The sequence below is a fragment of the Clarias gariepinus genome, chromosome 8 (genome assembly GCF_024256425.1).
Source record: "Clarias gariepinus isolate MV-2021 ecotype Netherlands chromosome 8, CGAR_prim_01v2, whole genome shotgun sequence".
NCBI classification, from domain to species: domain Eukaryota; kingdom Metazoa; phylum Chordata; class Actinopteri; order Siluriformes; family Clariidae; genus Clarias; species Clarias gariepinus.
The window spans coordinates 23,412,949-23,429,898 of NC_071107.1; the positions used below are offsets into that span (position 1 = coordinate 23,412,949).

At 39.3% G+C, this 16,950-nt stretch overlaps 1 protein-coding gene across 1 annotated transcript in view; it reads right to left on the minus strand.

Annotated features, from left to right (window-relative positions):
• Positions 1-1,311: 1,311 nt before the first annotated feature.
• Positions 1,312-16,950, minus strand: part of lrpprc (leucine-rich pentatricopeptide repeat containing) — a 47,713-nt gene continuing 32,074 nt past the window's right edge. Inside the window, exons 26-38 of the mRNA XM_053502626.1 lie at positions 15,159-15,227; positions 14,932-15,022; positions 13,584-13,726; positions 11,547-11,712; positions 11,181-11,307; positions 9,513-9,601; positions 9,140-9,344; positions 7,335-7,465; positions 6,505-6,620; positions 4,256-4,330; positions 3,994-4,075; positions 3,193-3,335; positions 1,312-1,544 (exon numbers count right to left, since the gene is read on the minus strand). Of these exons, the coding sequence (XP_053358601.1) occupies positions 1,479-1,544; positions 3,193-3,335; positions 3,994-4,075; positions 4,256-4,330; positions 6,505-6,620; positions 7,335-7,465; positions 9,140-9,344; positions 9,513-9,601; positions 11,181-11,307; positions 11,547-11,712; positions 13,584-13,726; positions 14,932-15,022; positions 15,159-15,227 (1,503 nt within the window). The 3' untranslated portion in view covers positions 1,312-1,478. The remainder of the gene's footprint in view (positions 1,545-3,192; positions 3,336-3,993; positions 4,076-4,255; positions 4,331-6,504; positions 6,621-7,334; positions 7,466-9,139; positions 9,345-9,512; positions 9,602-11,180; positions 11,308-11,546; positions 11,713-13,583; positions 13,727-14,931; positions 15,023-15,158; positions 15,228-16,950) is intronic.

The window sequence follows — 16,950 nt, forward strand, 5'->3', positions numbered from 1 at the left end:
TTCCATCTTTGCACCATTTATCCTTTGCAGCTGAGCCAGCTCTAAATTTTCCCACACCAACCCACTTCTCCACTCCCTCCCTATACAGTATCTGCTCAACTGGTCAATAACTTTAACCATCTCCCCAGGACTGAGGAACAGATGCTTCTAGACTATTATCTGGCACCTATGTGGTGGAATAAACTTCCTCTGTATACCCCGAGTCACTGGCAATCTTTAAACAATGTCTAAGGACCAGTCTGTTTAAGTTTTTGGTTCCTCTATCCATCCGTCTGTCCACCACCACCACCCTCACTAAATAAAACAAAAATCCTTTTTAACAGTGTTTGATGATATTTCTAATTAGTAACACAGGGAACCAGTGTAAGGATATACTGTATGCAAGTTGGTCTCGATAGGAATGTCTGGCAAATGCCACAAATCTAAATATAATGGTGGTGGTAGCAGCATACTTTGGGGCAGTTTTGCTGCTAGTGGAACTGATACATTTAACAACTTTAAATAACCAACTAAAGGGTTAGAATTTGGTATTTGGTAACATGGAGTATTCCAAGACAATGACCACGAATATGTAACAAAAGTTGGTTGTGGAATGGATAAAGCAGACTAACATTAAGCATTTTGAGCCTCAACACTATATAAAAGTTTGTTTTTGCCAAGAAACCAACAAAATTAATTGAAAACTAGGCATTCTGCCAAAAACTGTGGTCTATAATGCCCAATCAGAATTTTGCCAGACACTGTTGAGAGCTACCAAAAGCATCTGCTAAAGGTGTAACTTGCTAAGGGACATTCAAGCAAATATAAGGTGTGAATAACTCTCATTTCAGAAAATTAAAAGAAAACCTGTGCAACATTTTTAAAAAGGGATGTTGAACAATCAATTCTGCTATGGAAAAAGACCAGTTATCGAAAAGAATTATCGAAAATTAATTATCGTAATTATCGAAAGCCCAATACCTTTTTTGACATTCATGGCTATGATGAGTGTATGTAAATGTCAGACCTCAACTGTAGAAACGTGAGGGCTGGTGCACAGGGTTTTAATTCAGTGCGCCTTGTTCAAGAGAACAAAGTGCCATATGCTCTTGTGTCATTCTGATTAACAGAACAAAGACCAATGCCATGCTTTACACCCAGATGCTCTCTTGGACTCTTGGCCAGAGGCGTGCTGTATTTGGCACAGTAAGAATTCAAAATAGCAATCACTACACAACTCCTTAAAAATGCCCAAATTGGTGTTGAAACGTGTGGAATTGATTAGCAAGAGGAAAAAATTTAAATAAAAAGAACTGAACCTCAAAGCAGACAAACATTGGTAACACATTTATTAGCATAAATACTTCTGTACACGACATTGTTTTCAATGCAGTTGTAATGAGCGAGAGTTTAACAAGCATCACTGACTTCACAGCAGTAGAGGATCTGGGTTTACATATATATAAAAAAAAGAGAGACAAAGGAAGAACAAAATGAATCTAGTTATCTGTAGAACTCTGGGTCTGTGCGCCCTTCAGTTTGTCTGCGTAGAATTTGAAGGTCTCCTGTGGGCAGAAGAAAGAAAATTACAAATACATACATATATGAAGTTTTGCACAGATACAGTAGAGGGAGAGAAATCCACAATTTCACAAACAGCCTGCAAACTCTCTCTAAAAAGAAATTTGTAATTGTTACACATTTCCCATTTCTGAAAGGCCTATCGGTTCGCCATCCAAATCTTAAACCAAAATAATACAGAGGAATAAGAATAAATCAGCTCCTCTCTGTGGCTGCATTTTGCAGATTAAACGTGTAAACATCTTTACACCCTGCCCTCCTTCAAATCCGTCTAATTAAACGGCGACCGTTTCAAAAAGCAGGCCTATTTTTGTCAAAGGTAAGTACTTTCTGAAGATTACCATGCCTCTGACGTTTCTTTCTCGCTATTAATGTTGTAATTAAAGTCAATAAGTATGAGGAGCCCAATAGCAGGACCAGATGCAAACAGCACATCAAATCCTTTCCTTATCGGAGCTCTCAGGAAAGGTTAGGCCAGTCCTGTGGGAAAGTGAGAAAAAAGAAAAGGGAGAGACAGAGGGAATGGAGTGAAAGAAAAGTGGGAGAGAGAGGGTGCTACCTGAGATTGCTTTGTGCAAACTTCAAAGTAAGAGCACTGGGGAGGTGTACAAATAATAGTTTGACACAGCCTTTCTCTAGGAGATTTCCAAAACACAGCAATAGTGCCTAAATAATTTAAAAGAAAAGGAGGGCTAACTTAACCCAGAGTAGTGCTGATGGTAATGTAGGGCTGAAAAGTAATGACGAAGTGTAGATGTTCATACACAGGAACATTCACCTCGGGTGAGGTGGGGGGATTGGGGCAGAGAAGCATAGATTCTGTAGAGCACTTAAAGGCAGAGAATAAACAGGTTTCTGAATAACATTTACCAGATGCTTATCCAAACGATCTAGCATTTCATGCCGCACAAATATTGATATTGGATATTGTGAGAAATGTTTATGGTAAAGAAAAAAAAAGGTGAAAGTGAGTTAGTAAAAGAGAGAGGAATCACCAGGGACCACCTGATAAAATACACCGTGATTCTGCAAGTATCGTCATTTTATAATTATCCTAATTCCATTGACATATTACTTGATTCTACACCACAGGAAGGTATATTACATGCCTATTTATGAATAGTTTAGAGTGCAACACCTCTGGGATAGTAGGATACAAGAAGAACTGCACAATTTTACCACCACAAATGCAAGCACATAAATTTACATCTTATTTTAAAAATATATCGTGGGGATGTATTGCCACACAAAATAATAAAGACGCATAACTGAATCGATCCCCCGTACGTCTCTGAATGTTCAACACATTATAATGATGCATCAACGCTTGACTGCAATTCCTCACGCCTCCTTTAAATACAATTTACTCATACTATTGAGAGATGTGTGAGAACATTTTTGGAAATGAAGCTGAAGAAAGAACAATGAATAAACAAACAATCAAACAAATTATATTAACACATTTATAATTTGTTTAAACAATCAAACAAATCATAAATGTGATGACTGGACCCCTCACTCTCGATTGCATTTATAAAATAAGTATAAATGTCTTTTGTCTATATACTTTACTGTATGCAATTATTAATCTAAAAAAAAAAAAATCATCATGGAGAAGTAAGTGGTATTTACTGGTGGCTCTTCGAAGGGCACGGCCTCGCCGGCATTCTTGTACAGCATGGCCAGTCTCTTCAGAGACAACTCGTTCACATGCAGCCCTTCATCTTGCATCTGCTGATAAAGAGCCTTGGCTGAAGTCAGGTCCTTATCCACACCTGACACGAAAAGACAGAAATAGAAACAAAGAGAGAAAAAATGAAAAGAAGGAGCAGACAAATGTGTGTGTGGGGGGGAAAGAAAAAAGAAAGGGCATTTATGAATAATGTGTTTTAAAGGCTTTTTCAAAAAGAGACAGCAGTGTTTAATATCTCATCGTTCATTCTGCTCCGCTCTTGGGTAGCTGCCACTGGACTTGTTAAACAGGCCATGTGTTACTGCAGGATGGAGAGCCACAGAAGAGTTCTGTAAGTACTTTAACATGTCAAAGCTCTCACGGCAGGCTGGCTAAAGCAGGACCGCATTAGAAAACACATGTCTGCATTAGCGAAATGTGCTCTCTGCTTCCAGCGTGCATGCCAGGATTGTTGCATTTTTAATTAGCTAGATAATAACTGCTTAGCCGCATGCATGAGCTGAGCCACACACTCATAAGCACAGAGGACAAGAACAATGGTGCACGCACTCTCAGGTCCAGATAACATGGCTGTAAATGTTTTATCTCAAAAGTGCATTTGTATAGCAGCACAGTGTGTCCTAAATACTAATGATCTCCTCAAATGACCAAACTTGGAAATATATATAAAACATATGAGATAAAGCTATTCACTTTTAAACGCATGACCCGATGGAAAGCTGTGGACAAGTCGCACTTACTATAGCATTTCAACAGGAAGGTGCAGGCTTTTTCTTTGTCAATGTCTGGGATAAGTTCGAGCAGGTTCTTTATTTTGGCAATCTACAAAAGAGAGCAGAAAGAATAACTTCAGAGTAATGAAAGACAGCGACGATGTCATAGTACACCAAGTTAACACAGTGGTAAGGCAAGAATTAGGGAATGAAACAGATATTGCTCTTTTTGCCTGGAATTTAAAGTAGGGAGACTATAAAGTGCAGCAGTTAATGATTGTTACTTTACCTGCCCTGGACTCTGAGAAACGTTGGTCATGTAGGCCACCATATTTTCCTTCTGCTCAGCCACTGCTGCACATCGCTGTAAGAAAACAGGCACAACATGCCCTAAGACTGATTGCAAGATTACCATCAGGGAGAACTGTTTGTGTGCGAGGCATCTAGAAAATCAATAAGCGGCATGTAGGTATTTGTATAAGCGCAGTGTGTGTGTACTTCAAGTGCTGAATAGTTTCCGTCCTCTTCTGGGTCTCAAACTGTGCTCCACCGTTGAACGTTAATTACACAGCTAATAGGGAGTCAGAAGGATAACCACTTTATTCTTAATGGAAATTAAAACGTACTGTTCCAGCCCAATCTGAAGTATAATTACGTTCACTTAGGCATATAAAGGCTTTGATTTGAGTCTGTACACCTGTTAGGCTTTCAGACCCCAGTGTATAATTTGTGCACTCTGTTATTAGATTAATATGCCACAGGCAAATAGTGTTGTTAAAAGAAAGGGGGGGAAAAAACCCTTAAAGAACCTGAAGTCCATGAAAAGCCATAAATGAACAACAGCAAGGTTCTGGTCCTTATTTGAACCCATGGTGCTGCATTCACAACTGGCAACAGGAGTGAACTCATAGTGGCAAGAAACAACTTAAAAAGTGACAACAGACCAAGGATCGAAGATTATTTCGACTGATCATTGATGCAACATCTACAAACATGGATTAGAACAGCAAAACAAACTGCTGACAAACTGCTGACGCATCCTTGCTGATCAATCCTGTCCTAGAAGAAAAATTAGCAGTCACCTAACTCCACTCAGTCATATGTCATCAGAGTGCTTTGATAGGCGAGTTATGTGGCACACATCGAGATGAACATCACAGACAGCCCAGATAACAAAGACACAGCAGACCATCTTCACAAACGTATCTAGACCAAAAAAAAAGAACCCCCCCCCCCCCTCAAAAAACAAAAAAAAACAACAACAACAACAACCCTTATCATTGCAATACCCATGATAGTGTGTTAGTCACTGACTAACTGCTTGACTAAGCTTGCTGGAGAATATGAGTTCTTCTTGTAACTTTGTCGCACTCTCTCCTTTCTATTTTTATGCATATCCTAGAAGTGTACATTAGGATTTATGTTTCCATCTGAAAACTGATCTGTCTATATATTTTTTGTCTTTACAGCCATGCATATATTCTCCTGTAATGTTATTTATTTATTTATTTTCAGGTTATATATGGAAATACTGAATGATTTTGTACATAATTATGCGGACATGATAAGCATGTATAACAAAATTGGTACAGCATATAATATGGTGCTTAAGACGTTTGCACAGTACTGTAGCTGGACAACAAACTCGACATGTAAATGGGTCCTGGACTTCCTCTGGGCTGTCAGGATGGTCCACCTCATTCATCCTGAGCATTGGTGTCCCACAGGGTGAGCTGTGTACTCAGCTCACTTCTGTATTCCCTGCTCATCCACAACTGTCTCACCAGGCATAACACTAACACCATCATGAAATACATGGACAACACTAATAATGATAAAACAACCTACATCAAGGAGGTGGAGCTCAACCTGTTTAAATAACAATTCTACATAACTGGAGACCTTTTTAAAATCATCCATGACTCCACCCTTATCAAGGAAGCCTATGAGGCTAGAAAGGACCAATCTACTGTACATCCTCTGATCCTAGACTCCTTAACAAGTGCATAGAGGAGAGCATACTGACAAGCTGCATCAGACTTTAGCATTTTGTGTGACTGGGAAGCTGTGCAGTAGGTGGTAAGTACAGCTCAATTCTCAGTTAACCATTGAGACAGCTAAAAAAATAATAAATAAAAAATATTTATAATAACGGATGTCTGAGTATTTTCAGGGATAATGTGTATGCTGAAAAACGTCTGCACCCAGCCAGTCATGACGGATGTGCACTTCGCCCTGCTGCTACTTTTGCCGTCTGCGAATAAAAGAGCCCCGAGACCCGATTAACATGAACCAGAAGGAGCTCATCGCCCGGAAAGCTTTCACTAAAATCAGAGCAATTGAAACACCAGCCAAGCACTCATGCACGCTTATCATGGGACAGGAAAACTTGTTTCATTTTAAGGTGAACCTAAGATCACACTGTTCTTCATAACTATATAAACTGCCCTAAAATGACAACTGAACAGGACTTGAGGAACTGCTTCATAAAGAACAAGGGAAAAAAGGCAGAATATCTAATAACAAGCAAATATTTACCTGTAACAGAAACCTGGCATCCTCTACTTTGCCTGCGTCTATGTACTGCAGAAAGAGGTCTGTGGCAGGTCTGTAGATGGCAAAGTGATTACACAGCCGCTCCGCCATGGCACTTACTGAAAGAGAGGGGCAAGGTTAGTGAAACGCATCAAAGAATAATTTTTGTATTATGAACTGATGGCATAATTTTTGCCATCATAGTAATCGACTGAATGTACAGTAGATTGTGCAAAAGTCTTAGACATCATATTTTTAGTTCAGATTTCTTATACATGTTTATCATCATGCCTGCATTATATACAAAACTGGAAGAAACATTTTACTGCTACAGGCTGCAAAGTGCCTAAAGATATCATTTAAAAACTGGTCGTTAATGTAACAAGCCCACTCATCTGTTTACCAGTATACTAATCTCACTGAATCACTGGTCTGAACATCCGTCATCACCGCACCATGCATGTTTCTCACCGGTTATTGGCTCAAGTTAGATGCATTTATAGGTCACTGTGTGGCTTAACAAATAAAAAACATTCCAATTGAAAATGAGAGACAAAAAGACCTTCAGGTAGACTGGAGAACTATTCCTCGAGACTACTTTTTTTTTTTTTAAGAAGGGGGGGGGGGGGCGTCTGGCTCTTTGGAAGGAAAAATGTGAAGAAATGAAAGTAGCTTAAGACTTCTGCACAGTACTGTAGGTAGCAATATTTGTAGCAGCATAAATATTTCAGGCATGTACATTCTACACAGTTAATAGCACATAGCTTGATTAATTGAACTGATCTTCAATTTCAAAGCTCACAGCTTCTACGTGAGAAGGTTACAATTCTTACATTTATCAAGTGCATCCCTGTTGTAGGCTTCAAGGACTTTACGGTAGACAAAGGCAATACTTTTTTGTGGACCATCTGGGTTTTGGGTGTATAACGTCTCGAGCCCTTCCACTGCACTGTTAAGGTCTCCGCTGTGAGAGAGAGAAAGAATAAAACCATACACTGATGTCAGAACAGCAATAAATCTAATTTTTATGAAGAATTTTAAAAGAGTAAATTAAGAGACATTATATATTTATAATGAATATTAATATAGTTTTAAAAGGCTGAGTCTGGATCAATGAAACAAGAAAAGAATATGCAATATGAAAATGGATCAAGAAAACAGGAATTTAATAACTCGTTCAGATAATGAATGTCACGAAAGTATCAGAATTAAATGAATACAGTAATATGTAAAATAAATCAATAAATCAAAAAAAAAAAAAAAAAAAAAAAAAGCCATAACCCTCAACTCCAAAAAATAAATAAATTGATAAACTAAAGGAAATTGTCCTTTAACTGAGCTACAGAAAAGATATTTTTACATTTTGGAACTTTGTTAAAATATATTTAGAAACTTTGTAAATGCTGTACTGAAAGTAAAGCAAAAGTGGGCAAAACTTTTTTTTAATTATTAACTGACACAGGCTGTTAAAATTGCACATGCTAGTAAAGCAACTCTTCCTCTATATAAAGGTACTACTCAACATAGTCTCCATAACAATTTGTGCCATCGTTGAAGCCCACTCTCAAATCCTGTTTAAAATCCCCTTTGTCGTAGTTGACGGTCTCCCGCTGCGCTACAGAATCTTTACAGAGATGACACCATTGATGAGAGCAATGTGCAGAGATGGATGAAAAAGATTAAAGAAAGGGAAACAGGCAGCGAAGACAAACCGCACAGTTGGAGACCTCCAACTACAACAAAGCGGATTTTCAAGAGTTGAGTTAAAAGACGGCGCAAATGCATTACTTGTGATGGAGACTAGGTTGAGGAGTACCTTTGTATAAAGGAAGAGTTACACTACTGCTATATGCAATTACTTTTGGTACAACTTCATACAGGTAAGGTATGAAAGTGCTTGGACATCAATAGAAAAAAAAAATCATAAAAGTGAGAATAAAATAAAAGATAAAGGTTTTTGGGTGAGAATATTAAAGATTTGTAAAACTTAGCGTTACATAGTATACAGCTTTCCAAGTAAGGGAATGTGATTATTTGCACGTCACTAGACACTCATGGTTGAGACAATGTCACAGCGACTGTACACACCTGAATGGACTTAAGTGATGGCAACTCGGAATAATAAGGATCTAAAACTTTCATCGGCTACATTAATATTCGCAGTCCGCACTGGCCCAGTCGCATATGTCGCTCGTGTGCTGTCAGCAATCGACAGCAGAGGACAAAGCTAGAGCACTGCATTTCCTCACGACTCAGTGGACACTGCTGTCAGAGTGAACTCTGACCTCCGCCTGGGGCCTAAACCACAGTGACACGTGCGGTGAGCACAGCTGAGCCAAAATGACTGGTTAAGAGGGGAGACGGAAGGTTCCGCAAACAGGCCACCGCATTAGTGAGGCCCGTTGTAAATTATTCAGACTGCGTCGCTCCAGCCATCACAGCTGATCTGGGACTGGAATAATGAAAGGTGGGTGTTGGGGCGGGAACAGGCCGAGGCATACGAGGACAGCTGGCTGTAGTGGATTTGGGGCTATAGGGAGTGAAAAATCAGTGCACTGGAAACCAACTTATGAAAAGACACACACTTGCGCGCACACACACATACAAACACACTGTCAGACAGAGAAGCACGGCTCACTTTTTGATATGAGCAATAGCCTTGTTGTTCACAAACAGCATGTAGGACAGGTTGATGGTGGATCCCAAAGTATTAACCAAGCTTTCCACTTCGTCGATGCCCGCTATGTCTCCTTGGCTACCCAGGCCCTGGACCAATCGGGTAATAGCCAGTTGTGAAGGCACCTGTTCAGACTTCAGCATGTCCTTAAAACTAGCCGACGCCCCTTCACACAAAAAGACAGACAAGTGAAACAGACTTTAATGTTGATTTTTTTTAACATAATTATGGTGCAAAAGAGCAATCATAATAATAATAATAATAATAATAATAATAATAATTAAATTATTGTCTAGACAGAGGACAATTGCGCTGTATTGTTCCATTGACCAACCTTTAATGTCTCCTTGCTTTAGCAGTGTGACTATATGGAGATTGTTGGCCATTTCGCTCAGCTTGAATCCTGCGATATGTTTGGAAGCGCTGTGGGAAAGAGAGGACATTATCAGGGTCTGTGTGCAAATTTTTTTTTTTTATGATCCAAGTTCTTTCAAAAATAAACACTAAGAAGGAAAACATTTGAGGGAGCAAAAGTGTGTGCGCGTGCGTGCTCCTCTGTATACTATCCCAGGTTCCTGATGCCCTCTCCGCTGTCCTTTAGCTCCCTACAACCTCAATCAAATATTTTTCTTATTACATTCCCTGCCCAGATTAGCTCTGTCGCCCAATTGAGCAGCTGCTGCAGAACCTTATCGCCGTGGCGATGTGCCTAGAGCAGTCCACTCAGCAGATTGCCGCTGTTTCAGGGGTCACACTCCTTATCGAGTTTGGAAGAAATCCCTCTGTCCCTCATTCCTCCCTTCCAAGTTCACAATCCAAGCCATCTATTTCTCTCTGCTCTCCTCTATTACCAATCTTAATCTGGCTGCTAAGCCCTCGACTCCACTCGAGACTAAAAGGCCATCGACATAACCGTTTTGTGAGTGTGTGCACGCACATTTGTGTTATCAGCAGCAGGGGCTCTGTACACCGGCAGGAGTGTTTGATGCTCAGCTACAGGGAGACAAGCATTGTATATTAGGCCTTCTGGCTGTTCTGTCTTTGTACAAGTGTGTTCTACTTGCTTGTCACACATTTCTAAAACTGGAGAATTGAAGGCATTGTAGCTATACTGTTGCTAGTAGACATGAACCAAACCAGGGAGAGAGTGCATGGAAAGAGGAATGGAAAGATTTAGCATGACCAAATCATCTTTATAGTGTTTAGATCTCTGAGGATCTAAAGTAATGGAACTCATTTTATTTTTATATTATAAAAGCAATGCAAAACTCCACAGCAGTAAACTTAACATTCAGAGAGGATTCTGCATTGCTGGTAAAACACTTATACAAAAAATATATATATATTTAAAATCCTTGACTCTTGTCAGGCATTTATTTCTCCAAATTACACAAAATTACTGATTGTTTTTATGTGCATAAGATAGAAGATCTGGGCAGTGGTAGCTCAAAGGGTTAAGCCACTGAGTTACTGATCGGAAAATCAGCGGTTCGATTATAAAAATAATAATTTTACCTTTTACTGGCTTTCCCTAAATAACATGCATACATAATTTTAGGTTAGTGTGAATATTGGGAATCAAACCCTCCACCTACAGATAACGATATTCAACTTGCAGAAGAGACGCGCCTGACTGAGGGAATTTTAACAAATCATTCACCAACATTACTTGCACGTTACAGGAACTTGGTTGGGCAGCGTTTTAGAATAAAGTCTAATCATAGCTCCAGCATACTGAGAAAACTTTTTACCTTGATGATATGCAAGCCCTAGTGAAACACTAAGATAAGTGCATAACTGTAGCAGGGGATGATATACAGAAATATTTTTTTTACCCTCATAACTATGTTATGTTGCGTGATCAAAAGTCCCAGTTTGATTTGAACGCCCCCGTGAAAAGCCAAGCTTTTCAGAGATCATCTGCAACTGTGTGAGAAAATAATGTAATGCAAATTACAAGTCAGATTGAGGGCGAAAGGACGACCGATACAAGCAGACTCACATGTCTTTGACTTCCATGGCACCCTTCAGGTTTCCTCTGGCCAGCAGGGCCTTGATCAGGATGTCATATGAACCAGCTCCAAGAGCCACACCCTTCCTGTGGGTCTCTTTTACCACCTTGAAGGCCTCTGTGTGAGGAGGAAATACAGAGAAGATCTAAAAATTGAAGGTCTTAAGGTACTGTATTAGTAATTAATGACTGGCTAAATCAAACCTATTGCAAAAATCACAAAAGGAGAATTTACTTATTAAGCGACTAGGAGAGGGATAGAGCGTTTCTACATCAACTGTCAAAAGTCAGAGGCCATAATAATAAATAATAATAAAAGAAACACAATGTTACAAATTAAGGTATATAAAAGCATACCTTCAACTTTTCCTTTTTTGCTCAGAGCCATAACAGTTAGGTGATAATCATGGGGTTTAGTCTCTTTTGCAGGGGACACTGCGAAGCCATTACTTTCTTCCACTTTTAAGCTCTCTTGATGGATGTCCTCAGAGTGTTCCTCGCCTTCAGGTTGTTCATACCACAGCTGTGGGTGGAAAAACAACATCTGCATTCAAATGCACCAGAATTTAAATAGTCATAAATACATTTGAGTTGTCTAAGAGAATACAAGTGTGTGTGTGTGTGCGTGACAGACACAAAAACCATCACAGTTTTGCAGCGTCATCAGTTCTTCAATTTTTTGAACAACAAATATAAACTCAGGTCTGATATGGCATTTACAATCATCATGAAAATTAAATTACTATAAAAAAAAAATCTAATTACATTTTAAGAATTATTTTCGTTCTATCAGCCAAAAGAGGAAGATAGAGACAGAAGGAGAATATGGACAATAGACATTGCTGTGTAAAAGCATACCTGAGCAAATACAAAACGCAGCTTTTAAATGATGATTTCATTTATTAAGGAAAAAAAAAAAAAAGGCTGTCCAAACCTGCCTGATCCTATACGAAAATAACCCAGCATTTCATAAAAACAACTGTGGTAGTGTGATGGTCTGGTGCTGCTTGGCCATCCCAAGACCATGACAACTTTCTTTAATTAATGTAACCATGAATTCTGCGCTATATAAAAAAATCCTGGAGGAAATCATGTCTGTGTTTCAGATTATTCTTCAGCTGCATAACCCAAGCACACGAGCTTCAGGTAAAAAAAAAAAAAAAAAAAAAAAAAAAAAATGCTAATTTAAGGAGTTCAAAGTCCGGACTTAAATCTAAAATGCTCTAAACAGGCAGTTCATGCTCAAAAACCCTCCAATGTGGCTGAATTAAAACAATTCTGAGAAGATAAGTTGGCCAGAATTCCTCCACAGAGATATGAAAAGACTCATTGGCAGTTATCGCAAATGCTTAACTGTAGTTGTGGCCGCCAAGAGTGGTGCTACAAGTTACTAGGTTTAGGGGCAATTACTTTTTAATATAGGGTCAAGGCAGGTTGAAACAAATGAAATCATAACTTAAAAACTCCATTTTATATTTACTTGGGGTATCTTTGTGGAACATTAAAATTAGTTTGATTTGAATCATTCATGTGTGACAAATGTAAAAAATAAAACACCTTTTCACAGCGTTGTATGTACTTGTAGGGCGTTAAATTAATATTAAAAAAAATCTAATTTAAACCAATTTCTACTTCAAACGTACAGTCAATCAGACACGACTCTAATGTTGACGGCAAGTAAAGAATTAAATGTAAAGATACATACCTGGTGCCACATCTTGTTTGAAACAAATATTAATAAATACAAATTATCATAAAAATAGTGTAGCTACAGATATTATCCACTAGTATTTTTAGCTATTGAACACTGTTACGACCCCAATGTCAATTTTTTTTTATGAGATCCAGTGATTCTGCAAGCTATAAAAAGAGTTCATGTGTTGCATCATGCTCATCACCACCCACATTCATCGTCCTTTAACAGGTGTGTGTGTGTGTGTGTGCGCGTGTGTGTGTGCGTGTGTGCATGAAGCACAAAATGTAGGCCTCAGACTCTGGGCAACAACCTCAAAACCATCCTGCTTTTATAGAAAATTACATTCATTCAAGTGTTCAACCTACTGACATTGTACAATAAGGCACTGCTGTTGGTGGAGGAGAATAATTTGCCATGTGGGTGAATTAATGTTATGGTGGGAGGGTTTATGGCTTCATAAACAGAAATCACAAGTGAGCATATGAAGACTGCATGCATCTATAGAAAGGATTTCATCGAAGGTACAGTAGGGGTCCATTATCTGTTAGCTACTGGACTTTATCCATTTGTAGATGCTAATGTGAATTAACTCTAAGACTTTTAAGATCACCTTAAACTCCTATTATTAACGTTAAAAAAAGCGTTCAATTTGACATCAACTGATCGAACGGATTTCGTTTTGCCTCCTTCAGTTTTACCTCGGGCATGTCAAAGGGCACTTCCTGGTCGTTGCTCTTGAGGATATCAGCAAGCAGGCGCAGAGTTCTTTCTCTGGGAATCACATTCTCCTCCTGCATTTTAGTCCAGACTGCTTCTGCCTTTTGCCAGTCGTTGGTGTCCTCTGTCGAACACAAAATGATGGCAAGAGCAAAGGTTTATAAATAAATCCATACCGTGCATGCACAAATCACCTTACATCATGTACTGTACAACTCAAATCAATTACAAAACACAACTCGCAGGTGTGCACCATCTAACCATGAACGCCGTCTGTATTTTGTATTGCGGCTTCAAAATCCTGCCCAGGATTGTAGGGGACTAGCATTGGCTAGTAAAGGGGAACTACTGGAGCTTTTTAACTGCAAACTGGCTTTGATTTATGCGATATTTTTCTCAGCTTCATTATGAAGCAATGAGATTCAGAACGCAGGTCAACGAACTTAACTTGCCATGTCGGCACACGGCCATAAAATCTATGAAAATGCTGCAATTGCACAGTGAAAACAGCCAGATTTCCTTGTGGCTTTTACACCGCTGTTTAATGCTTCTGCACAGCGTTACAGACTTTCATAGCATTCGATCGCATTGCATAGGTTTTAATTAGCCTGATTTTACAATGCAAATCAGCTCGCTTGTTGGCTGAAGTCCACTCATTAACTGGAATTTCCAAATGATCATGCTGGTTTGTTTTTTTTCCCCTAGTGGCTTATTTGTGCATGATTGATCAAAGCCCTTTTTAGGGTTGTGTATTAAATCTCATGTGATTTCTGTCCACAATGTGACAGCACTGAATGCACTGAAAGATAAGACTCCAAACCGCAAGCCCTACTAGATGTGAAAGCGCAGCTTTATCAGCTTCCTAACTAGACAATGAATTCTGAAATTTCCTTCAAATAAGCCCATGAGCTCCTCTGGCTTTTCCCAATTTCTGAAGATTTGGAAGTGTGATGAAGATAGAACAATAACTCATTGTACTACCAGTCATCTGGTTTTCTCTATCTGCGCGCACACACACACACTTACAGACGTGCATAGTGCGCACACATTTTCTCTCTCTGCTGGAAGCTATTGGCGACACTCAGCTCCATGCTGTGAGAACAATCAAGTGCTGTGAGACTAAGTGTGTGTCTATGGGCCTCTGAGACTGCAGCTCTGTTGTAGAGACACACACACAGAGCAGATGTGCAGTGCTTCTCCAGGGTAAATGACCAACGTACTGAGCAAATGTACTGCCGATGCGCTATCGAAATCATCCACTGACCTTCACACCAGCTGTGCAGCTTCATAAACATATGTTTTTTTTTTTTATGTTCGCACAGAACTTACTGCAGAGGCGCAGCAAGTAGTGGTACATCTCGTCTCGGTCGCATTCAAACAGCTTTGCGGTCATATCCACCATGTTTTCAAGAGGCTCCATCTAGTCAAGCGAAAAACATAGGGGTACACGTATGAGTATGTACTTGAGCATGAGTATGTGTATGATTATATGCACGGATTTGTGCATGAACAAGGATGCGTACAAGTACCAGCACACATTTATGTGCGATTCTGACCTGCTGAGATGCAATGCACTTCTCAGCAAACCACTGTAGCCGACCAGCTCTCGCCCTCAAACCAGGGGTCTGGAAGAAATAAATAAAAACGTCAAACACAGCATCGGAAAATTTGATTTTCTATAAACACGTTAGAACAGAAACTAATTATTGCTATTTTTTTCAGCTTAAAGCACCCATTATGGCGTATGTGAGCCATGATTTGGTGCTGTATATTGATGTACTTGCTTTAGAAACAGGAAGACAAGAAAAGTGTAGTCGAAGGGCTCGATCAGTTTTTACACAGACATTAATATATTCAAGATATGCCTCAACATCACTCCTAATGTAAAGTAGCTCAGCAAACACGTGTGTAATGGCTTAGCAAACCTGAGCAAACAGTCAGCTTTTTATCATTGTACTTTTGTGCATTGTAACATCTCACACTCAGCATTCTAGAACACAGTCATCAAACTACTGCACAGTCACCAAGCTGTCGACCAGTTATTTCTGGACCACAGCAGGTTTGACACATGCACGTTAAATGTATATTATACTGAGTGATACTGTGGTCTTACACATTTAAGCATGCAAATTCAAGCAATTTTTTATTTTTTTTATTGTTTTCTGACGGAAATGAGAGCTAACACAAAACACATTTTTGACGCACAAGGGATAGTTTAAAAGCATAATAAGCGCAAGAACATACTTGCTGTTATAGCATGCATTCGCATAGCAGGCAACAACCTAAGTATATTTGTTAACTCGCTCACTGTCTATATCGCTTTATCCGGTCATGAGGAGACCTAGGCCTGTCTCAGGAGACAGAGGGCACGAGGCCGGGTACATCCTGGATGGGATGCCAACACACATGCAGATTCACACAATTTGGAAACGCCAATTGGCCTAATCTGCATGTCTTTGAACTGTCGGAGGAAACCAGAGTACCTGGAGGGAACCCACCAGCACAGGGAGAATATGAAAACTCCATGCACACATAATGCAAACTGTGTACAATAATGATGCACTAAACAGCAGTTTAGCTAGCATCTATTAGAAAAAAAAAAAAAAAAAACATGTGACAGCCATTGCTTTCCTTGGTAGCTTTTGATTTTTAGTTGGATTAAATTTTTACAAACCGCATTCACACAGGAATATTGTACTGCTGTATAACTTGACATCGTCTATAATTGGTTAGTTTGCCAAAAAAAAAAAAAAAGAAGAAGTGGGAAGACGTGACTTAAACGCAGTGCAGGTAAGCGCCTTTCCCTGCAAGTTAAGCGCCTCACACATCCTTGTTTTAAAAGCAGTGGCCTCCACTGTATTTCTGACGCAACAAGTCACATTACATAATTTTGTCAGCTATTTTTATAAATGTCCCTGTTAGTTTTTATCAGATTTAGTCTACAGTTTAAATACTGTAAAACTGGGTAATTTTTATGGTGTGCCTTAAGTCTTTTTAGGTTTGTGGTATTTTTCCCAGCAATTGTGTGCCCCACTGTTTCCCCTCTGATATTACAACAAATTGGCTTTTTTTCTTTGGTTCAATATAAAGAAAGTGGGCTCAAACATCGACTGTTCTCTTTGGCCCGAGTAATACTGTTGTGATGACGAAGAGTTGAAGATGACTGAGCTTGTAACACCCTGTCACTTTGAGCGCAGACTACTCCTGATATGCTGCGCGCCGTGACCCAGGAAATACTGCTGCTCATGCCATAATGAATGAACACCGTATCACAGCGGATAACATGATTATATGTTGACTAAAATAAAGACAGAAGTTTTATAGGTTTTTAATTATTTTTAAACACAT